This window comes from Mustela putorius, unplaced genomic scaffold (assembly GCF_011764305.1).
Source record: "Mustela putorius furo isolate JIRA1106 unplaced genomic scaffold, ASM1176430v1.1 tig00001566_pilon_pilon_pilon, whole genome shotgun sequence".
NCBI lineage: Eukaryota > Metazoa > Chordata > Mammalia > Carnivora > Mustelidae > Mustela > Mustela putorius.
Genome location: NW_025421798.1, coordinates 553,550 through 577,995, shown reverse-complemented (window position 1 = coordinate 577,995; position 24,446 = coordinate 553,550). Strand labels below are relative to the sequence as shown.

Genomic DNA, 24,446 nt, shown 5'->3' with positions numbered 1-24,446 from the left:
CCCGAGAGAGGAAGGGATTCAGTCAAGGTCACGAAGCCAATCTGCAGCACAGCTGGAAGGGGGACCCAGGTCTCCTAACTCCCGGTTCAGTGTTCTTTCCAATACAGCAGAAGGGAAAGCAGGGAGCCTTCAGGGAAGCCCTGTGAGCCTACATGCCCTTGACTCTCTTAGCCTGACATTTATCTCGACCAGTTCATGGTACTGTCTGCAAGGAAGAAGTGGACCCAGACTATGTCCCACCAACCCAAGAGACACTGCCAACATGTCCCGAATAGGCTAATACAGGCCCCAGAAGAGAAACTGGCACTGATCCAACAAGAGGGAAGATCTGTAGACTTCCCTTCCTGGTAGCTCTTTCATTGGGTGGTGTTTTTCTCCAGGGTGGAGAGGGGTGGTCTTTGAGGAACTAGCCAAGGGCCTGGCCTCCATCTTTGCTCTCCCATCTTTGCTCCCCTGGCCAGAATGTGCTGCAGTTCCCCTCAGAGGGGCGTCTCAGCCTCCAGCAGCCATTCCAGTCCCCACCTGCCTATCTGGGAAAGGATGGGTCTGAGACCATCAGAGACAAGATCAGGCCTGCACTCAGCACCTGCAGAGGAAACCCAAAGGTTGGTTGGGCGGGGGGGGGGGGGGGGCTTTCTTTCCCTTGGGGCTCTGAGGTGACACCATCAGATAATAAAAATCCCAAGCAGCATCTCCAAAATAAATAAATAAATAAATAAATAGCCATCCTCTGGCAAGGGTACAGCTAGGGGGTGAAGAAGTGGAGGGGTGATGACTGCTGTAGGCCCTCACTTCGTGGTTTTGAGAAAGAAGAGACACCTGCACTCATCTGGCCAACCTAGGCTGGGGTGGCTAGAGAAGGGGTGTCAGCTCCTCCTGACAGGCTGGGACGGGAGAGGAGGACATGGAATCAGGCACGGGCTTCTTACTTTATCAGCCATACAAGTTGGAGAGGGAACTAGAGGGGAAGAGCTGGGATGAACGGAGGGGTGGGTGGTGGTACGAACACACGTTCCTTACTTTCTCTGGAGGGTTGTGGCCGGGCTGGTGCTGGTACTGGTGCTGTGGCCGCCGCCGGCCCCGGGGCTGGAGCTCCTGGATGCGCCACGGCTCATCTGGCCCCGCTCCCGCGGTGGCCGGGGCCCCACGCCCACCGCCGCCGAATAGCCGGCTTCCTTCTCGCGGCCCGGGTGAGCTGACCCGGTCTCCCGCCCGCCACGTTCGCGACCCAGGGCTGGGTTCTCGTGGTGCAGGTGGCACTGGGCCACGTCGCGCTCGCGGGCTGGGTAGCCGGTAGTGTCCTGAAGCGGGTAGGCGGCGTCCCGCTCCTTGTCCCGATACACCGCCTCCCGGTTCTGGTAGGCGCCGTCCCGGTTCGGGTAGCCCACGTCCCGAGCCGCCTGGTGGAACTGGCTCTCCCGCAGCTCTCGGTGGTGAAACTGGGTCTCGCGCAGGTTCTGGTACTGGCTCTCGCGGCCGGGGCTATCCCGCGCGCCGTGGGGGTCCCGGTGCAGCTCCCCGCGGTGCAGCTGGCTCTCCTCCCTCAGGTCGCGGTTCTCCTGGGTGAGCTGGTCCAGCTGGCCCTCCAGCTCTTCAATGCGCCGCCGCTGGGTCTCCAGCAGCTGCTGCTGGCTCTCGATGATGTTGTTCAGCTCCAGCAGGTACTCCACCGCCCGGTTGGGGCTCTCGGATCCCGGACCGCCCGGGGGCCCCGACCCCGCCTCCATTCTGGCGGCCCAGGGGCAGGGGAAGGGGCAAGAGAGCCCGGTCCCCGCTCGCTCACGGCGCCACCCTCCCCCGGGCCCAGCCGGGGGAGGGGGCCGGCGGGACGCGAGGGCGCGCACCGGGCTCGAGGGCCCGGGGGCCCGGGGGGGCCCGGGAGACAGCTCTGGAGCCGGCCGCACCGGGAGCAGGAGCTGAGGCTACCGCTGCCGCCGCCACCGCCACGGCTCAGGAGGACGCGGCCCACGGCGCTCCGCCCGCTGCGGAGTCACTGCGCAGCGCGGCCGCGCGGGACCGCCCCGGCCGCCGGCCCGCCCCCCGCCCCTGCCCCCACCCCGCGCGCCCGGCCCGCCCCCGCGCGCCCCACCTGCCGCCGCCACCCGAGCCCGAAGGCAGACCCGCCCTGAGACACTCGCGCCGGCCGCAACATAGGCTGCGGGGAATCTCTCTGTGCCACCGCTCCCAGGGGCTTCACCCAATGCAGCCCAACGCAGCCCTCCATCTCGGTCCGTTCCAATGTCCCTGGGGTCCTCTCAGCCCAAGATCCTCATCTAAGACATCCCTGGAACCCCCATTGCAGGCAGCCTCCGGATCCGGGCCTCCCGAGGACTCCGCATTCCCGGGCCTGCCAATCCCAAGTGTCCGATTCCACATCCCATCCAACCCCGGGACGTCCTATCTCAGGCGACCTCCCTCCCGCCCACATCCCGGGACTACCCTAGCCAGTCCCTGGACCATTCTTCCATCTCAGCCAGCCCCGTGTCCCTCCAGCCCAGGAAGGCCACAGCTCCCACTTCCCAGGCAGCCCCCAGAACATCACCTCCCTTTCCCCACAGTCATCACAGCCATCCACCCCCCCACTGCAGCCAGTTCCTAAACTCTCCATCCAGTGCAACGTCCAGATCCCCCACCCCCTCAACCCCAGGATTAGGAAAGTTACCCAGTCCCTGGGTCCTCCAACCAAGGAGGTCCCAGAATCCCATCCCAACAAGTTTTGGGACTCCCCATCGCAGCTAAGGATCAAAGCTCCATTCATTCCTCCAGCTCTCACTTTCTGCCCTCCTCTGGAAATGCTCTCCATTGTGTCCATTGTCTTCATCCAGTGGGACCCATCCTTCAAGACTTAAATGTCACCTTATTGAAGCCAACCTTAATTTCCCTGGCCAGAAGTGCTCGCTTTCTCTCTCCTCTCAACCTCCCATTTCACTTCTTTACACTTCTCTTGTGGTACTATGGGACAAGTGGATCTCTGCTTTAAAATGTATTCGTTTGTGTTCTTATTTTATGTCCTCTGCCAAGTCGAGCTCCTTAAAGCCAGAAACATGTCTTCATTCATCCTTGTGAGCAGGTTGGGGTAGAGGAGAAAGCATCCATTTTATAGTGAGACAAAAATGGATTTAAATTCTATCTTCTCTCTGAACTTCCATTTCCCCAATCAATAACACCTGTCTGGTAGGAGTGGTCTTAGAAAAAAGCAGATAAAAACATTTGGCACAGAAAGCACAATCCACAGAATAGGAGAAAATATTTGCCGATGGTATATCTGATAAGTGTTTTGTATTCAGAATACACAAAGAACTCTTAGAGCCCAACAACAAGAAGACAACCCAATGTTTTTGAATGAGCAAAGAATTTGAAGAGATATCGCTCTGAGGAAGATACAAAGGGCCAATAAGCTCATGAAAAGACACTCACCATCATTAGCCACCAGATAAATGCAGATCAAAAACCACAATGAGACACACACGCACACGCACACACACACAATGAGATTTCTGTGCTACCCATATGGTGTTGTTCTGAGTTCCTGTCATAGCTTTCACAATTTCCAGAGCCTTTAGTGTCCTCCACATGAAGGAGGCGGCTGTCCTTAAAATCTTTGCAACAAGAACCCTCTTAAGTGGCACCAAGCTTGACTTCCAAGTGGAACTGTACATCTCTAAAGAGAAAAATGAAGGCATATACAGCTTAAATCTGAAGAAAACCTGGGAGAAGCTTCTGCTGGTGGCTTGTACCATTGTTACCATTGAAAACTTGGTTGCTGCCAGTGTCATATACTCCAGTAATAGTGGCCAGTGAGCTGTGTTCAAGTTTGCTGTTGTTCCTGGATCCAGTCCTACCGCTGGCCACGTCACTCCCCGAAACTTCACTAGCCAGCTCCAGACAGCCTCCCTGGAGCCATGACTTCTGGTGATGTCTGGTCCCCGGGCTGATCACCAGCCTGCCACCTAAGTGTCTTATGTTAATCTGCCTACCAATGCTCTGTATTACACAGACACTCCTCTGTGCCATGTGGGCATTGCCATTCCATGCAACAACAAGGCAGAACCCTCAGTGGGTCTGGACCAGGAAGTTCTTTCTGTGCATGCATGGCAACGTTTCCCATGAGCACCCATGGGAGGTCATGCCTGATCTCTACTTCTACAGAGATCCTGAAGAGATTGAAGAGGAAGAGCAGGCTACTGCTGAAAAGGCTGTGCCCAAGGAGGAATTTCAAGGTGAATGTACTGCTCCAGTTCCTGAGTTTACTGTTACTCAACCCAAGGTCCTAAACTGGTCTGAAGGTGTGTATGTGCCTTTGGTGCCTTTCCTAGAAGTTCCCTGCTGAAGACTGGAGCGCTCAGCCCACTACAGAAGACTGGTCTGCAACTCCCACTGCTTCGGCCACTGAATGGGTAGGAACAACCGTTGGGTGGTCCTTTGGGATGCAAAATGGTGTGGTCACTTGGGAGAGCCGTTTGAAATTTGTTCAGAATGTTAACCATAGAGTTACCATATGACCCGGGAATTCCACTCCTAGGTACATAGCCAAGAGAAATGAAAACATATGTCCACCAAGAAACGTGTACATGAATGTTCATAGCAGCATTATTTGCAAAAACCAAAAAGCAGAAACAATCAAATGTTCATCTGTCGATGAATGGGCAAACAAAATGTGCCATATCCACACAATGGAGTACTTTTCAGCCATAAAAAGGACTGAAGTATTGATCCATGCTAAAACATGGATAAACCTTAAAAACATTATGTTACGTTATGCTAAATGAGACACGACAGGCCACATATTGTGGGATGCCTGGGCGGCTTAGTTGCTTTAGCAGCTCACTTTTTATTTTGGCTCAGGTCATGATCTCAGGGTCCTGAGATGCAGCCCCCTCTTGAACTTCATGCTGGGTATGGAGCCTGCTTAAGTTTCTCACTCTCCCTCTTTTTCTGCCTCTTGCTCCCGGCATGCACTCACTCTCTCGTTCTCTCTCTCTATTAAGAAGAAAAAAGGGCCACATATCGTGATTTCACTTATATAAAATTCCAGAATAGGCAAATTCATAGAGACAAAAAGCAGACTGGTGCTTGCCAGGAGCTGGGGCATGTGTTGGGGAAAGCAGAGTGACTACTAACAGGTATGAGGTTTTTTGAGAGAGAATGAATGTTCTAAAATTAGATTGGTGGGACTCCTGGGTGGCTCCCTCGGGTAAGCCCCCGACTCTTGAATTCAGTTTGTGTTCTCAGGGTTGTGAGATGGAGATCCGAGGTGGGCTCCTCCTTGGGTGTGTAGTTTGTTTTAAGACTCTCTCTATCCGTTTCCCTCTGTCCCTCCCTCTTTCTCTCTCCCTCTCTAAAAATACCATAAATAAAAAAATAAAATTCAATTGTGGTGATGGTTGCACAACTCTGTTAATTAAAAACCACTGAACTGTACATTTTTAAAGGGAGAATTTTATGATATGTAAATTTTATTTTGATAAGGCTATTTTAAGAAAAAACCAAATACCTTGCACAGAGTGTAGCACATAACAGCAATTACAGTAGTAATAACTAACACTTCTACAGAGCTTACCATGTGCCAGGGACTGTGCTAAGCATTTTACATTACATCACTTAATCCTTATGACAATCCTATGAGGTAGGTAGTGTTATTACCCCCATGTTACAGGTACAAGGAGAGTGAAACCCAGAGGTTGAATGACTTGCCCAGGGTCACAAGGAGGCATAGCCAGGATGCTCAGAGTTTTCCTTCTCGCTTCTTCATATCTTTTCTCAGTATTTTATACAAAAAAGATGCACCATCTTTGTGTTAAGTTAACACATCCATTGCACACTTCTATTCATCCAGTGAACACTTACAGAGTATTATGTTCTAGGCAATACCTGCATTCTCATCCTTATCCTTGCTTCTTTCATTCAGATTCCCTGTGGGTCATGGGGTGAATGGGTAGGGAGATTCATTCACAAAATACTTGTTGAGTCTCTACTATGTGTCAAACACTGTTCTAGACGCTGAGGATAGAATAATGAACAAACTAGACCACAATCTCTAACCTCATGAAGCTAATGTTCTAGTAGAACAGAGAGACAATAAACAAATAGAAAATACAGAGCATGTTGGATGGTATACTAGATGTCATCAAGTTAAGGTGAGGCCATACTCCATTAGTGTGGGTCCTAATCCAATGACTGGTGTCCTTATAAGAAGAGAGAAACTTGGACATAGACACACACACACACACACACACACACACACAACATGCACACACGTGTGCACGCACAAAGAGGAATGACATGTGAAGACAGAGGCAGAGATTGCAATCTACAAGCCAAGGAATGCTAAGCATTGTCAGTAACCACCAGAAGGTAGGAAGAGACAAGGAAAGATTCTTCCCTAGAGACTTCAGAGAGAAGCATGGCCCCACCACCACCTTGATTTCAGACTTCCAGCCCCCAGAGCCCTGAGAGAATAAATAAATTTTCATTGTTTGAGGTAACCCAGTTTGGGGTACTTTGTTATAGCAGCCCTAGGAGACTAACACTGGTGCTCTGGAGAAAGACCAAACAAGGAAGGATGATAGAGAGCCCTGGGTGAATCAGACATAGCCTGTGCCCTCAGGGAGCTGCCGGTCTAGTCAGAGAGCTCCAACCATAAGTCACAGACAGGACTAACAACACAAGGTGTAAAGGACCAGAGCAGAGGCGCAGCAGGACTGGGGTGCTGGGATGTCTTTATGGCTGTGAAGGTATTTGAGCTGAGCTTAAGATTTTAACAGGTGGGGGGCGCCTGGGTGGCTCAGTGGGTTAGGCTGCTGCCTTCAGCTTGGGTCATGATCTCAGGGTCCTGGGATCGAGTCCCACATCAGGTTCTCTGCTCGGCAGGGAGACTGCTTCCCTCTCTCTCTTTCTGCCTGCCTCTCTGTCTACTTGTGATCTCTCTCTGTCAAATAAATAAATAAAATATTTTTTTAAAAAAGATTTTAACAGGTGGAAGTGGAAGAGCTGAGAAAAATACCTGTTGCATGGAGCCACGTGTGGTGGGAGGAAAGGAACGGTCAGTAAAACTGTGTGTTTGAGGAGCCACACACAGTTTGGTTGAAGAGAGCACAAGATATAAGTGTGTGAGCAGGTGTGTGTGTGTGTGTGTGTGTGTGTGTGTGTGTGTGTTGTAAGGGATAGGAGGTAGTGGGAAGACATGGCTTGATTTAGCTTAGAGAAGACTCCATTGCCAAGCTGGAGCATCTGGACTTTCTCTTACAGGCAATGAAAAGTCAGGAGCATTTTTGAGCAAGAGAGTAACATGGTAGGCGGCGAGGGGGGCTCCACATGGATATCATATGTACCAAACATTATACACCATAAGGTGAGTTTTGTCTTGGTTCATTGCTATTTGGCTGAAACTGTGGTACTACCTTTTTGTTTTTTCCTGCCTGCTGGCTCCCAGGGTCATTTCCCAGAAGCCTCAGCCTCTGGCATGATTGCTCCAATTCTCCTTATCCTAGGGCCGGCTTTGCCAAGGAATATGGAGCCAGAGCAGGAAAGAGCCCTGAAAACCACATCTCACCATTACCAGTATCCAGTCAACAAAAACTCATCACGATAACGAGAGCCAGGAAATATTTTCCTCAGATGCAAAGGTGGCACCTGTTCAAATTGGTTTTTCCTGTTGGGTTCTCACAGCTCTGTCCATAAACAGATCTTCTCTTATACCGGTTAGCTGCCAGACATGAGATGGGAAAATCAAAAAATTTTTAAAAGTCATTGTTCTTTCCATCAGAGAGTTTGCAGGTCCAGAATGTCAGAGCAGAAGTGATGTTAAAGATTAACTCACTTTTCAGATGAGGGCGCTGAGGACCCAGAGAAATGATTTGCACATACTTGCTGTGTGATCACTGAGGTACAGTTCCTGACTTGGGCTATTTCCTGAGGTCCAGTGTTCCAAAGAGTCTTAAGATTGCAGACTATAAAGAGCGGAATGCTAAGGAAGTGCCTATCCATGAGGAACATAGGAGAACCAAGAAGGACGGGAAAAGGAAGTCTCTCATCTCTGTGGGGATCCCTAAAGAGATAGCAGTGCTTAAAACTGAGACAGCATTTAGCTAATTAATTAATCATCTTTCCAGTCCTCTTTCCCCTAGTGGGGGAAGGGACAAGATATATCCAAAGTGCCTGTCAGTCTTGAACAGTCTCACAGAAAGCAATCCTAATAGGTTAGTCGGGAGTTTTGTTTCAGGAAAAATTTTCTCTCCGAAGAGGATTTGTAAGCTTGATCCTGTCAGAACATAAAACCACATAACCCAATGTGTTTCCAAATTTGTCCTAGCTGCCATAAAATTTTGAGCCAAATTCAGAGTCCAATTATAATCCAGTTCATTTTGGGTACCTGGCAACATCTATTCATGCTTCCTTTACATGGTCTCTGGTCTGTTTTCTTCCACATTTTTATCCCTAATTGTCTTTCTTTCATGTTATAACTGATGAGCCTCCTAATATCCTCTTTAAGGTAGGCGGGATATAAATCTTACATAAACTAAACTATATTTACAGATGCTAAGGGGATTTGAACTAGTGAAGAACATTTGCAGGAACAGATGATATTTGGCCTAGAAGAGAGCACGCTTGTGAAGACATGATTACTGGCTTCAAATATCCAATAGGCTGTCAGAGGGGCAATGCAGTGGAATTATTGTGCTTAGCTCTGAAGGGCACAATCAGAAGCAATGGATAAAAAGTACAGGAAGACCAATTCCCAGAGGGAAGAAACCTCTCAGAGGCAAAGCTTAGCAATGACGGTGAGTTTACTACCATGGGATGTCTTCATATAGTGGCTGGATGGCCTCATTTGGAGGGGCTTATTGCATAGGGAATGTAAGCACTGGATGGAAGGGTTGGATGAGATTATTTAAAAGGCCCTTTCCAGCCCTAATAGACGTAAAACACAGCTCTATGTGTAGAAAAGAAGACTGGGGCAGGGGACAGGTGGGGAAAGAGACAGGAAAGATACAAAAGTTCATCAAATGCTAGAACATTCTAGTCAGAAGCAGCAAACCCTAATTGCTTCCAAGATCCTTGTACATGGAAAAATTATCCACAAACAGAATCCCCGGCCGCAATTTCCCCAGTCTTATTCCATCTGACTCCTACAGGGCAGGAGAAACGAAAAAATCAGCTCCATTGCTCCTGGTGCTGTTATTCAAGAAAGAGCACATCAAGACCTTTAGAGCTGGAAGGAGCCTTAGAGATCCTATTATCCCAACCCCGCACTTTAGAACTGGAGAGAAAGAGGCCCAGAGAGTGGAAGGGGCCTCCCTGTCTACCTGTCAGCCCCTTCACTGACCATGTGGTACTAAGGGGAAGAGACAATTTTGTTTACCCTTCAGTCCCCCACCTAGATGGGGCTGCAGGTCCTTGGACATGGTGAATGCCCAGTAGGCAGTTGGAAAATGGAACTGAATTGCCCAGAAGAGCTGGAAGTAGAAGCTGGGTCTTTTGGCACCCCCACCCGCAGCCCACAATACTTTCCATGACAAAATTTCATCCACTTCAATTCAACAGACACTGATTTGGCATATCTGTGTGCCAGGCCTGGAGCTATAGCAAGAGAGGAACAAGAGGCAGGCTGTGCCCTCAAGGAGCAACCGGCTCCTCCTGGGAGCTGGGCTCTTCCCTTCTTGGGCCCTGCACACCTGCTGTTCTTTTGGCGCAGAAAGCTCTTTTCGCTGCCTTTGCCTACTTACTGCCTATTCATCCTTCAGATCTCAGTTCAAATGTCAATTCTTCAGCGGCACCGTCTCTCACTCCCAGATGAGGCAGATCCCTCTGATAAACGCTCTCAGTGAGTCTTTCTCCTTCCTTGAGCTTAGCAAGTATGTAATTACATATTGATTTGTGCGGTTCTTTGTTTGCTTTCCTCCTGCCTCCTTCACTAGACTATTAGCTCTACAAGGGCAGATACTCCGTCTGTTACGCTCCCCACTGTACCACGAGTCTGGCAAAAAGCCTGGGACATGGTAGGCAAGCAATAAGCAATCTATGTTTGTTGAATGCATGAATCAACAACCTAATTGGGTATATAGATAGATAAATCATAACTACAATTCACTATGATAAGGGATATATGGTAATACAGAAATCAATTCCGTAGGAGGGAGAAAGCCAGCTCTTGTATCAACGGATCTGGCCTTGTAGAATAATTACACTGCCAGACAATCAAAGTAGGAAACTAACAGCATAGCCTTGAGAAAGTGCCAGTTGGGGGCACCCGGCTGGGTTAGTCATTAGAGCATGGGACTCTTGATCTTGGGGTCATGAGTTCAAGCCCCACGTTGGGTGTAGATTACCTAAAAGAAGAAAGGAAGGAAGAAAGAAAAGAAAGTGCCTTTTGTGTTTAGACAAACCAAAGCTGTGAGTACCTGGAGAATCACAGTAGTTCTGCCACAGTCGCACAGACTGGGCACCTGAGTACCAGGCACGAAAGGCAGAACCAGACATGGGGCTGGCAAGGCCAAAAGGACGCTGCTGGTATTTGAAATCCAGATTTCTCTGTTCCTTAGTGATGTCCTCTACAGGAGAAAGATCCAGAGGATTAACTGGTCCTGGAATGAGGGGGCAGTTCTGCATCTTTGGTGGTGGTGGCGGAGTGGGGGGGGGGGGGTCTGGTAAGACCTTCTCCCAAGCATAAGAGAGTGTTGCCCTCTAGTGGTAATAATGATCATGATCACTATAATAGCAAGTAATGGATGTGGCCCTTATTAGGGTGAACATCCACTCCGGTTTGCCCGGGATCATTTCAGCTCTCAAGTTCCACTTTCTGGGGAACCTCTGGGTCCCAGGCAAACAGTGAAATTTGGTCATTTTACCCCTTGATGACGTTTAGTGCACGATGCATACACACGATCTCATTCGATGGCTCATAGCCCCCAGGGCCATGAATGAAGATTCAGGCTCCAGAGACCTGTAGAGCTTTAGCTACCCAGCCTGATTCCCAAATGAGAAAAGAAAGCCCAAGAGAAGCAAATTCCTTTTTCAACATCACATTCCAAATTTATAGCAGAACTGGGATCAACATGTAGGTATCCAGACCCACAATGCCGTGCTCTCTGTCCCTGCCTGGCATGCCTTTGTGTGCTTTGTCAATTTGTCTAGGTCCCACGCCCTCCAGGAAGCCTTTCCTAAACTACCCACCTCTCAGTCCTTTCAGAAAGCTTTCCCCTGAAACACTCATCTGACACTTAGCATGTGCTATAGGTACTGGGGTTTTTTAATGCTTTAAATAAATAACTGGAAAAAAAAGTAAGACTCCTTGGCCTCCCACCCCCAAACCCCCACAGGTACTGGGGAGGAGAGCAGCCTCTGGGCATGAGTGTCAGGTGTTCCCATAGTTTGTTCTCATATTTCCCATAGAAAATATTCTATTTTCCCATGCCCCGAGGAAAAGGCATTTGGCACTGCAGAGCAAGGAAAGAAGAAGAGAGAGATTTTTTGCAATTACCAGGTGGGATGGATTTGAGAGCCAAGAGCTGAGCAGAGGTGAGAAGGCATATCTGTGACCTTAAGAGGAAAGGAGAGAGAGCGAGAGCCTTCTTTGCCCCAGTGATACCATCAGGGAATAGGTCCTAGTTTCTTGCTACCAGAATTGCAGTGTCCTTTGGTGTTCCCCTGGTCCCTGTCAAGGACCCCCCAAATCAGCTCTTGCCTCTCCCCTCCACGGAGACAAATTTGCAAACTCCCACATCTCTGTGGAAACGGCAGAGAGCAGGAGAGAAGAAAAAAGGAGAAAAATCCACCCACATGCCAACAAACTGGAAAAAAAATAACCCAGGCCTTGTCTCACTCAGCTGTTGGCTTGCTGCTCCCTCCCACTGTGATGGCTGCTCCTGCCTCCTGGACAGGGACCTGGCTCAGTGCAGCCTCCCTTGCCGCCCTGAGCTGGCTTTAGTCAATATTCTTCCCCCAATCTCAGCTATGGAAAGGAGGGTCCTACAGCCTAGGGATAGGAAAGCTGGAAGGAAAGACTGACAGAGCCACCAAATGTTTGTGACCAACTACAACTCAGTTCCCATCACTGTCCCCTAAACCATGAGGGGGACCATTCTCCCATCCCAGGGAGAGAAGTCAAGGAGTTCTCTCCCACCAGGCAATTTCTTCCTCAAATGCCGTCCCTTGACCATTCCCTCTGCTACCTCTCTCTACCATTTCATTTTTAGGCTCTATTTTCAGGCTAACTCCCTCTACTCCAATATTTTCATGCTTTTTCGTGCTTTATCCTTTTTTCACCTTCTGCCCAATTCTGGGCATCATACCTTAAAAAAAAAAAAAAAACAAGATTCAGCATGTCAGTAAGAAAGGAAGGTTCTGGAAGTCATCACTATTAGAAACTGTTAAAGAAAATAGAGGTGTTTAGTAGTAGAGAGGGTACAGACTCATAAATCATGGCAAGATGAAACCACAAAAAGCTTTTTGGATTATTTTGTCCAACCCTTCATTTTCCACCTGAGGTTACTGAGGCCCAGAGAGGGAAGAAGACCTGGGCTGTCATGCAGAAGAGGGGACAGCTTTGGTCTGTGGGCCTCCAGGAAACAGAAGGAGGACGAGTGGGTGAAAGATTTGAAAAAGTAGATTTAGATGACAGTTTTGTTTCTTCCTTCCAAAACCTTACTCCTGTTATGTTATGTCCTTGTCTTACTGTGTGGGATCTCCAGTTCAATGGTGAACAAAAGGGGCCATAATGGGCATCCCTGTTTTGTTATTCATTTTAAAAGGAAAAATTTGAATGTTTCACCATTATATATGTTTGCTGTAGGATTTTGGAGGTTGCTTTCATTGGGTTAAGGAAGTTCCCTTTTACTCCTAGTATGCAAGGTTTTTTGTTTGTTTGTTTTTTATTTTATTTTGTTTTGTTTTGTTTTTGGTCACTAACAGGTGTCAAATTTTATCAAAGCCTTCCTCAGCATCTTTTGTAATGGTCATGTTTTTTTCTTTTCTGATCTGTTTTTATGGCCAAGGATGCAGTATTTAGCTCAAGAGAAAAATGAACTCTCTAAATTACAAAACTACCTACAGAGGCATTGGCTGCCTCATAGATCAATGCAGTCAGTTCCAAGTCACTGGAGATGTCCAAGTGGAAGTGTAGCCGTTCAATATATATTCAGGTCCCAGGCTCTATTCTAGGTATAGACAACTCAGTGGTTAAGAGGGTCCCAGCTCTCTTGGTGTTCACATTTTAGAGAAAAGATAATAGACACAAACAACCAACACATACAAGAAGATCATTTCCAAAAGTTAAAAGTTCTTTGAAAACAAATGGGAAAAAAAAAATCTACAAAGGCAGTGTGACTGGGTAGGGGTGGGGAACAAGTTTAAATAGAGTAGGCAAGGATGGTTTCTCCAGGGAGGTGACAGCAAAGGCAAGACTGAATGACAAGAAAGTAGTCATTTCCTGAAGATCCAGAGCCATGGCATCCCAGACAAGGTGAAACACAAGGTCAAAGGCCCTAAGATGAGAATGAGTTTGGTATATTCAAAGGGTTTCAGGAGGAAGTCTGACTAGGGAGAGCAAGGGGGGAGACTGATATTAGATGAAGCAGGAAAGAAGTTCTGGAGCAAGACTGTGTAAGGCATGTCACTCAGTCCTAAAAAAGAATGAAATCTTGCCATTTGTAACAACATGGATAGAGCTAGAGGGTAAAATGCTAAGTGAGACAAGTCAGTCAGAGAAAGATAAATAAACCATGTGATTGCACTCATATGCAGAATTTAAGAAACAAACAAAGGAAAAAAGACACAAACAAAAAAAATTGACTCTAAAATGTAGAGAATAAACCGGAGGTTGCCAGAGGGGAGGTGGGTAGGAACACAGTGAAATGGTAGAGATTGATCACTTATCACTTATCATGATGAGCCCTATACATGAGTCTTGTATAGAATTGTTGGATCACTGTATTGTACACCTGAAACTAATAAAACACTGTATGTTAATTATACCTAAATTTAAAAATAAATTAAAAAAGACTGTGCATGGCCATGCCAACCATGGGAAAGTGTTTAGATTTTATTGTAGGTACAATGAAAAGCCAATGGAGACTTTGAGCTGGGAGTGATATGATCTATAATCATTCTATGTGATGTGAGGAGAATGGATTATAAGAAGGGCAAAATTGGAAACAGAAAAGTTAGTAGGCTAGTTATGAAACCAGTTAGGAGGTACAGGTCCCATAATAGCTTATGCTAGGATAGTGATGGTAGAGAAAGTTAAGTGGACAGATTGGGGATATATTTTTACCTGAACATCATTATCAATCAACTTGATCTCATTGACATTTATAGATTACTCCATCCAACAGCAGAGTGCACATTCTTCTCAAGTCTGCAGTGAACACTCAACAAGATAGACCATATTCTGGGCCATAAAACATATATTAACAAATTGAAAAAAATAGAAATCACACGAAGTATGCTCTCAGACCACAATGGAACTAAACTAGAAATCTGTAATAGATAATAGCTGGAAAATCCCCAAATGTTTAGAAATTAGACAACACATTTCTAAATAATGCATGAGACTGTGGACTTTGAGAAACAAACTAAGGGTTTTGGAGGGGTGGGGAGTGGGGGGTTGGGTGACCCCGGTGGTGGGTATTATGGAGGGCACGTATTACATGGAGCACTGGGTGTGGTGCATAAACAATGAATGCTGGAACACTGAAAAGAAATAAAATAAAATGGAAAAAAAAGAGAAAAAAAATAATGCATGTGTCAAAGAAGAAGTCTCAAGAGAAATTTTAAAATATTTTGAATTAAATGAAAATGAAAATACAGTTTACCAAAATTTGCAGCATTGTAGAAAACCCCAAACAATCACACACACACACACACACACACACACACACACACAACCTTCTGAACTAATGAGAACATATATAGCAAGGTTGCAGACACAACCTCAATATGCAAAAATCAATTGCTTTCTTATATTCCAGCAATGAAAAATTAGAACAGGAATTTTTATTTATTTATTTATTTATTTATTTATTTATTTATTAAAGATTTTATTTATTTGACAGAGACACAGAGAGAGAGGGAACACAAGCAGGGGGAGTGTGAGAGGGAGAAGCAGGCCTCCCGCTGAGCAGGGAGCCAATGTGGGCCTCAATCCCAGGACCCTGGGATCCTGACCTGAGCTGAAGGCAGACACTTAATGACTGAGCCACCCAGGTGCCCTAGAATAGGAATTTTTAAGAAAATGGTACTACTTACAGCAGCTGCAAAACAATGAAGGTATAAATATAGGTAGGTATATTTAGGTATAAATATAACAAAATATGTACAGGATCTGAATGTGAAAAGCTACAAAACACAAATAAAAAACAACAACAAAGAAGATCTAAATAAATGGAGAGATATTCCATGTTCATGGATAGGAAGACTCAATGTTGTCAAATATGTCAGTTCTTCCCAACTTGATCTATAGAATAATTTCAGTTAAAATGCAATCAAACTATTTTGTAGATATAAACAAAATGATTCTCAATTTATATGGAAAAGCCAAAGACCTATCATAACCAAAATGATACTGAAGAACAAAGTTGGACGATTCACACTACTGATTTCAAGATAGCTACAATACTATAAAACTACAGTACATAAGGTAGTGGTATTAAAAGAAAGAATAGACACTTAGGTCAATGGAAAAAATGAAATATATATAAAAATGGAGCCCATAAACTTGTTGATGGAGGTACAGGATGAAGAAAAGTAGGGAATCAAGAAGGACCATCTGCATGAGATGAGAGGAAGATCAGGTTAGATCCTTTTAAAATTATCTTCCAAACTTTAAGTTTTATTTTTTTATTTTTTAAATATTTAATTTATTTATCTGACAGAGAGAGATCACAAGTAGGCAGAGAGGCAAGCAGAGAGAGAGAGAGAGGAGGAAGCAGTCTCCCCACCGAGCAGAGAGCCTGATGCAGGACTTGATCCCAGGACCCTGAGATCATGACCTGAGCCAAAGACAGAGGCCCAGCCCACTGAGCCACTCAGGTGCCCCCAAACTCTAAGTTTTAATAAAAAATTATAAGGCCCATGATTCCTTGGCCTGACCACATATTTCTCCTAAGCTACTACAGCTGTACTTGGGGCTGGTGTCTCACTACTTACAGACATCATACCTCAAGCTCAGTCTCCTTTCCTCTTCTTTGGAGGGGTTGCTAGGGGTTCTCTGCAAGTGGGAACCAACGAATAGGGTGAAGCCACCCAGGGGCTCCGATGCTTCACTTTCTGTCAAGTCACAGACCTCTATGAGAGTGTGATGAAAGCTATGGTCTGCACACTTTCCCAGAAAAATGTTAATATACATAATCATATCAAGTTTTGCTTACAATTCAGCATGTTCGTGTATTTTCTAAAACCCTCCAGAGCCTATGAACCCCTGTGTAGAATCTCTGAATAAGAGAATATTCAGGGGATGCCTGGGTGGCTCAGTGCCTTCGGCTCAGGTCATGGTCCCAGGGTCCTGGGATCGAGCCCCACATTGGGCTCTCTGCTGGGCAGGGAGCCTGCTTCCCTCTCTCTCTCTCCTGCCTGTTTCTCTGCCTACTTGTGATCTCTGTCTGTCAAATAAATAAACTCTTTAAATAAAAGAGAATATTTAGGAGGTGAAAATCAGCACTATTAGTGAATGGATTGCATGTGATAGTTAACAGAGTGAGTCAAAGAAGAAGCCTAAATTTATGGCTGACATGACTGGGAGGATAGTGGAACAAATCACTGAGACAGAGAACAACCAAATAAGGACAGGTTTCAGAGAGAAAATACTGAATTCGATTTTGGTGTCTGGGGGATATCCAAGGAAAGATATTCAGGAGACAGTTTGATTTATGGATCTGGAGTTCAGGAAAGAAATGTAGTCAGGAGCTGGAGAATTGGGAGCCATCAGCATGTAGATGGTTATTAGGGCCTTAGGAATGAATGAGATCACCCACCATGGTTGTACAGACTGAGGAAAGAAAAGGGTCTTGGACATAACCCTATCAGACACCAACATTTGAGGAAAGGAAGTTGGAAAGGGGCCCACAAAAGGGAACAAGAAGTAGTGGCCAAAGAGTAAAGAATAGAAGCAATAATGGGGTGTCACAGAAACCAAGGGCAAATTATCTTCCAAATGGAGGGAACAGGTCAACATTACAAATAGTACATGAAACAGTCTGAAAACCAGCCACTAGATTTACCAGCAAGGTCACTGGCTGGCTGTCTTGCAGAGAACAGGGAGTGATGGTGGTGGATGGCAAATTACAATCAGTTAAGAGGAAGGAGTGGAAGGCAAAATGCAATGGGCTAAGGGGAGATTGGAGGAATAAAAGATTAAAAGAGGAAAAAAGTGAACAGGAGGTGAGGAAATATGTACACGAGTACAAACATTTTCAAGCTTTTTGCCCATGCAGAGAAGTAGGGTAGGAGCTAGAGAAACTGTGTTGTTGTTGTTGTTGTTTATTTAATTTAATTTATTTATTACTTTTGGTGAGAACGCTTAAGTTCTAATTTCTTAACTAATTTCAATTATACAGTACAGTGTTGTCAACTCTAATCACCATGTTATACATTAGATCCTCAGACTTATTCTTCTTATAGCTGAAAGTTCTTACCCTTTTACCAACCTCTCCCCATCTTCCCCACTCCCCTGCCCTTGGCAACCACTTTTCTCCTGTCTGTTTCTCTGGGTTTGATTGTTTTTTTCCTTTTAGATTCCACACATTGCATGGTACAATGTAATATTTATTTTTCTCTGTCTGACTTATTTCATTTAGCATAATGTCCTCTAGGTCCATTCATGTTGTTGAAAATGGCAGGATTTCCTTCTTTGGTGCAGCTGAATAATAGCCTGAGTATATATCTGAATATATAATATGATATAATATAATATAATATAATATAATATAATAATATATAATGGATGCATATCACATATATCACATATACTGTTAGGTTCTTTCCATATCTTAGCTATTGTGAATAATGCTGTAATGAACATGTGAATGCAGATATCTCTTTGAGGCTCTGTTTTTATTTCCTTTGGATATATAACCAGAAGTGGGATTGCTGGATCATATGGTAGTTCAAGTTTTTATTTTTTGAGGAACCTGCATGCTGTTTTCCGTAGTGGCTGCACCAATTTGCATTCCCACCAACAGTGCACAAGAGTTCCCTTTTCTCCATGTCTTTACCAACACTTATCTTTTGTCTTTTTAATAATAGCCATTCTAACAAGCGTGAAGCGATATTGTGATTTTGAGGTGCATTTCCCTGATGATTAGTGATGCTGAGCACCTGTCATGTACCTGTTGGTCATTTGTGTATCTTCTTTGGAAAAATGTCTATTCAGTTCCTCTGCCCATTTTTAATCTTATTGGGGTTTTTTGTTATTGAATTGTATGAGTTCTTTATATATTATGAATATTAACCCTTATCAGATATATGATTTGCAAATATCTTCACCCATTCCATAGGTTGCCTTTCCATTTCAAAAAGGTGTGCAGAATAACGACTTTCCTTTGCTGTGCAGATGCTTTTTAGTTTGATGTAGTTATACTTATTCATTTTTGCTTTTGCTGCCTTTGTTTTTGGTGTCAAATCCGAAAAATCATTGCTGAGACTACTGTCAAGGAGCTTACCCTGTATGTTTTCTACTACAATTTCAGGTCTTATATTCATGGTTTTAATCTATTTTGAGCTGATTTGGGAGTATGTTGTAAGATGGAGGTCCAGTTCATTATTTCGCATGTGTCTGTCCAGTTTTCCCAATACCATTTATTGAGGAGATTATCCTTTCCCCAAGTGTATGCCTGGCTCCTTTGTTGTAAGTTAATTGACTGTATATGCCTGGGTTTACTTCTGGGCTCTCTATTCTTTCCACTGATCAATGTGTCTCTTTTCATGCCAATGTCATACTGTTTTTTTTTTTCAGTTTTATTGAGATGTAATTGATATGCAGCACTGCATAAGTTTAAGGTGTATAGAATAGTGGCTTGACATACATATATTGCAAGATGATTAAGTTTAGTTAACATAAGTTTAGCTAACATCTATCCCTCATATAGTTATAGGTTTTTTTCCTTGTGATGAGAACTTTTAAGATTATGAGCGCATACTGCTTAGATGACTATAGTTTTGTAATATAGATCAAAATCAGGAAATATGATGCTTCCAGCTTTGTTCTTTCTCAAGATCGCTTTGGCTATTCAGGATCTTTCATGGTCCCAACAAATTTTAGGATTGTTTGTTCTATTTCTATGAAAAAATACCATTGGAATTTTGGTAAGGATTTCACTGAATCTGTGGATTGCTTTGGGTAGTACAACAGTTTAATAACAGTAATTCTTTCAATCCACAAGCATAGAATATCTTTCCAATTATCTGTGTCTTCTTTCATCAATGTATTATAGTTTTCAGTGTACAGATCTTTCACCACCTTGGTTGAATTTATTCCTAAGTATCTTACTCCTTTCAATGCCATTGCAAATGGATTGTTTTTCTTTTCTTTTTAAGATTTTACCCACTTATTTGACAGAGAGAGACAGCGGGAGAGGGAACACAAACAGGGGGAGTGGAAGAAGGAGAAGCAGGTTTCTCACCGAGAAGGGAGCCCGATGCAGGGCTCAATCCCAGCACCCCAGGATGATGACGTGGGTCCAAGGCAGATGCTTAACCTCGGAGCCACCCAGGCACCCCCAGGATTGTTTTCTTAATTTCTCTTTCTAATAGTTCACTGTCAGCATTTATATCTTACATATAGAAAACATCTTATTTTGTTTTGCAACTTATTTTTTTTGAAGATTTTATTTATTTATTTGACAGACAGAGATCACAAGTAGGCAGAGAGGCAGGCAGAGAGAGAGAGAGAGGAGGAAGCAGGCTCCCTGCTGAGCAGAGAACCCTATGCGGGGCTCGATCCCAGGACCCTGGGATCATGACCTGAGCCGAAGGCAGAGGCTTTAACCCACTGAGCCACCCAGGCGCCCCTGCAAATTATTTTTTAAGATTGATTTTGTACTCTGCAAATATGATGAATTAATTGTTTCTTTCCAACAGTTTTTTTGTGAATCCTTAGGGTTTTATATATATAATATTATATCATCTACAAATAGAAACAGTTTTACTTTTTCCTTTCTGATATGGCTGTCTTTTATTTCTCTTTCTTACCTAATTTCCCTGGCTAGGACTTGCAGTACTACGTTGAACAAGAGTGGCAAGAGTAGGCATCCTTTTCTTACTCCTGATCTTAGAGGAAAAATTTTCAGGTTCTCACCACTGAGTGGGGTATTGGCTGTAAGCTTGTCGTATATGGCCTTTATTATGTTGAAGTATCTTCCCTCTAAACCAGTTTGTTTAATTTTGTCAAATTTTTTTTCTGCATCCATTAGGAAAATCATATGATTTTTTTTTTAAAATCATATGATTTGTATACTTCATTTTGTTAATGTGGTGTATCACATTGTTTGGTCAGTGGATGTTGAACCATCCTTGCATCCCCGGAATATATTCTACTCGATCATGGGCATGATTCTTTTAATGTATTTTCGAATTCAGGATCGGACATTGGCCTGTAATTTTTTTCTTGTAGTCTTCTTATCTGGTTTTGTTATTGGGGTAATGCCGGCCTCATAAAATGAGATTGAAAGTGTTTCCTTCTCCTATATTTTTTGAAAATTTGAGAAGAATTGGTATTTATTTTTCTATAAATGTTTGATAGAATTCACCTGGGAAGCCATCTGGTCCTGGGCTTTTCTTTACTGGAGGTTCTTTTTTTTTTTTTTTTTTTAAGATTTTATTTATTTATTTGACAGACAGATCACAAGTGGGCAGAGAGGCAGAGAGAGAGAGGAGGAAGCAGGCTCCTGCTGAGCAGAGAGCCCAATGCGGGGCTCGATCCCAGGACCCCGGGATCATGACCTGAGCTGAAGGCAGAGACCTTAACCCACTGAGCCACCCAGGCGCCCCTATTGGAAGTTCTTGATTGCTAAGTTAATATCATTACTGGTAATTGTTCTGTTCAGATTTTCTATCTCTTCATGATTCAGTCTTGATAGGTTGTATGTTTCTAGGAATTTATCCATTCTTTTTAGGTTGTCCAATTTGTTGGCATAGAATTATTCACAGTGTGTTATGATCCTTTGTATTTGTTTGGTTTCAGTTGTAATGACTCCTCCTTCATTTCTAATTTCATTTATTTGAGTTCTCTCTCTCCCTCTCATTCTCTATGTTAAGTCTAGCTAAAGGTTTGTCTACATTTTCAAAGCTTTTTTAAAAAATCTTTTCTATTGTCTTTTTCATCTCTATTTCATTTATTTCACTCTGATCTTTGTTATTTCCTTCCTTCTACTAACCTTGGGCTTGGCTTGTTTTTCTTTTTCTGGTTCCTTTCGGTGTAAAGTTAGGTTGTTTATTTGAGATCTTTCTTATTTTTTTTTAAGATTTTATTTATTTATTTATTTGTCAGAGAGAGAGAGAGAGAGAGAGAGAGGGAAAGAGCATGCACAAACAAGCAGAGTGGCAGGCAGAGGCAGAGAGAGAAGCAGGTTCCCTGGGGAGCAAGGAGCCCAATGTGGGACTCGATCCCAGGATCCTGGGATCATGGCCTGAGCCGAAGGCAGTGGCTTAACTGACTGAGCCACCCAGGCATCCCAGAGATCTTTCCTTTTTCTTAATGTAGGTGTTTATTGCTATGAACTTGCTTGTTAAAACTGATTTTGCTGTATCCCATAAATTTTGGTATGTTGTATTTCCATTTTCATTGTCTCAAAAATATTTTTTCTCTTTTGATTTCTTCTTTGACCTGTTGGATATTCAGTAGCATGTTGTTTAATCTCCACATAACTGTGAATTTTCCAGTTTCCTTCTTATAATTGATTTTTAGTTTCATATCTTTGTGTTTGGAATAGATGCTTGATATAATTTCAATCTTCTTAAATTTATTAAGACTTTTTTTGTGACCTAACACATGATACATCCAGGAAAATATTCCATGTGCACTTGAGAAGAATGTGTATTCTGCTCTTGATGGATTGCATGTTCTGTGTTATTGTTCTTTTGAAAAAAATACAGTTTTATTGAGATATAATTAAATAGCATAAAATTTCCCTGCTTTACATATACAGTTTAGTTGTAGCGTATTTATAGTACTGTACATATACCATAACAATCCACTTTTAGAACATTTCCACCTCCCCAGAAAGATCCCTCATGCCCATTTGTAGTCACTCCCCATTCTCAGCCCTTGCCCCCAGCAACCAATAATCTAGTTTCTGTTTCTATAGACTTGTAATTTTTTGAGATTTCCTATAATCGGGCTTATAATATGTGGGTTGTGTGTGTGTGTGTCTGGCTTCTTTCATTGAGCAAAATGCTTTTGAGGTTCTTAGATGGTATGGCATGTATCAACACTCTGTTGCTTTTTATTAACAAGCATATATGGATATATCACATTTTGTTTACACATTTACCACTTGGTGAACATTTGGACTGTTTCTACCTTTTAGCTATTATAAATAATGCTGCTATGAACATTCAAGTACAATTTTCTATGCAGACACATTTTCATTTCTCTTAGGTAGATACCTAACAGTGGAAATGCTGGGTCACATGGTAAATTTATGTTTAACATTTGAAGAAATGGAGGCAGTGACTTTTTTGAGGTAAAGTTCACAAAACATAAAAGTAGCTATTTTAAAGTATACAATCTGTGGCATTTAGTAAATATATAGTGTTGTGCAACCATCACTTTTACCTTTACAAAACATTTCAACACCCCCACATGAAATCCTGTACCCATTAACCAGTCATTTCCCATTCTTCCTCTCTTCCCAGCCCCAGGAAACAAACAATGTGCTTTCTGCCTGTATGAATTTACCTTTTCTGGACATTTCATGTAAGTGGGATTATACAATATGTGGTCTATCATGTGTGCTTCTTTCACTTAGCATCATTTCTTCAAGATTCATCCATGTTGCAGCATGTATCAGTACTTTGCTTCTTTTAATGGCTAAATAATATTCCATAATATGGACACACCACCATTTTGCTTATCCATTCATCAGGTAATGAACACTTGGCTTGTTTATACCTTTTGCCTATTTTGAATAGTGTTATTATAAACATTCATGTACAAGCATTTGTTTGAATACTCATTTTCAGTTCTTCTGAGTATATACCTAAGAGTGGGTCATATGGAAAATCTATACTTATCTTTTGGGAAAATCCCAAACTTATTTCCACATTACACAATACCACATTACATTCCCATGAGCAATATACAAAGGTTCCAACTTTTTCATATCCTTGCCAATACTTATTTTCTGTTTTTTAAGTTACAGCCATTCTAGTGGATGTGAAGTATTATCTCACTTGTTTGCATTTCCCTGATGGTGAATAATATTGAGCATTTTTTTCATGTGCTTCATGGTTATTTATATATTTTCTTTGGAGAAATTTCTATTCAACTTCTTTGTCTATTTTCTTTCCTTTTAAGATTTATTTATTTATTTGAGAGAGAGAGAGAGCATGAGCAGGAGGGGCAGAGGGAGAGAGAATCTCAAGCAGACTCCACACTGAACACAGAGCCTCATGAAGGGTTCAATCTCAGGGCCCTAAAATCACAACCTGAACCAAAACCAAGAGTTGGTTGTTTAACCAACTGTGCCACCTAGGTACCCCACTTTGCCCATTTTCAATTTCGTTGATTGCCTTTTTGTTACTGAGTTATACAAATTCTTGGTATATTCTAGATACAAGTCCCTTATCAGAGGTATGACTGACAAATGTTTTTTCTTTATTCTATAGGCTTTCTTTCCATTATCTTGATGGTGTCCTCTTATACACAAAAAGTTTTTCCTTTTAGGAAACCCTCCTACAATGTTTGTGGGAAGGCAAGCTAGTGCAACCACTCTGGAAAACAGTACGGAGGCTCCTCAAAAAGTTGAAAATAGAGCTACCCTATGACCCAGCAATTGTACTACTGGGTATTTACCCTAAAGATACAAATGTAGTGATCTGAAGGGGCACTATGGAAACTACAGAACGAACCTAGATGTCCATCAACAGATGAATGGATAAAGAAGATGTGGTATATATGTACAATGGAATACTATGCAGCCATCAAAAGAAATTAAATCTTGCCATTTGCAATGGTGTGGATGGAACTAGAGGTTATTATGCTTAATGAAATAAGTCAATTGGAGAAAGACAACTATCATATGATCTCCCTGTTATGAAGAAGTGGAGATTCAACGTTGGGGGGTTGGGAGGTAGGAAAAGAATAAATGAAACAATATGGGATCAGGGGGGAGACAAACCATAAGAGACTCTTAATCTCACAAAACAAACTGAGGGTTGCCAGGGGGAGGAGGGTAGGGGAGAGGATGGTAGGGTTATGAACATTGGGGAGTATATGTGCTATGGTGAGTGTTTTG

At 43.5% G+C, this 24,446-nt stretch overlaps 1 protein-coding gene and 1 pseudogene across 3 annotated transcripts in view; one reads left to right on the top strand and one right to left on the bottom strand.

Annotated features, from left to right (window-relative positions):
• The window catches only part of IQSEC2 (IQ motif and Sec7 domain ArfGEF 2), a 78,223-nt gene extending 76,234 nt beyond the window's left edge, over window positions 1–1,989 (bottom strand). For 2 of the 3 annotated variants that reach the window (XM_004781217.3, XM_004781218.3), the window contains exon 1: window positions 1,021–1,989. In XM_004781217.3, the coding sequence (XP_004781274.1) occupies window positions 1,021–1,727 (707 nt within the window). In that variant the 5' untranslated portion in view covers window positions 1,728–1,989. The remainder of the gene's footprint in view (window positions 1–1,020) is intronic. The other variant, XM_013050351.2, reaches the window with a different exon arrangement.
• Window positions 1,990–2,200: 211 nt separating this feature from the next.
• Window positions 2,201–4,502, top strand: LOC106004523 (annotated as a pseudogene).
• Window positions 4,503–24,446: the final 19,944 nt, after the last annotated feature.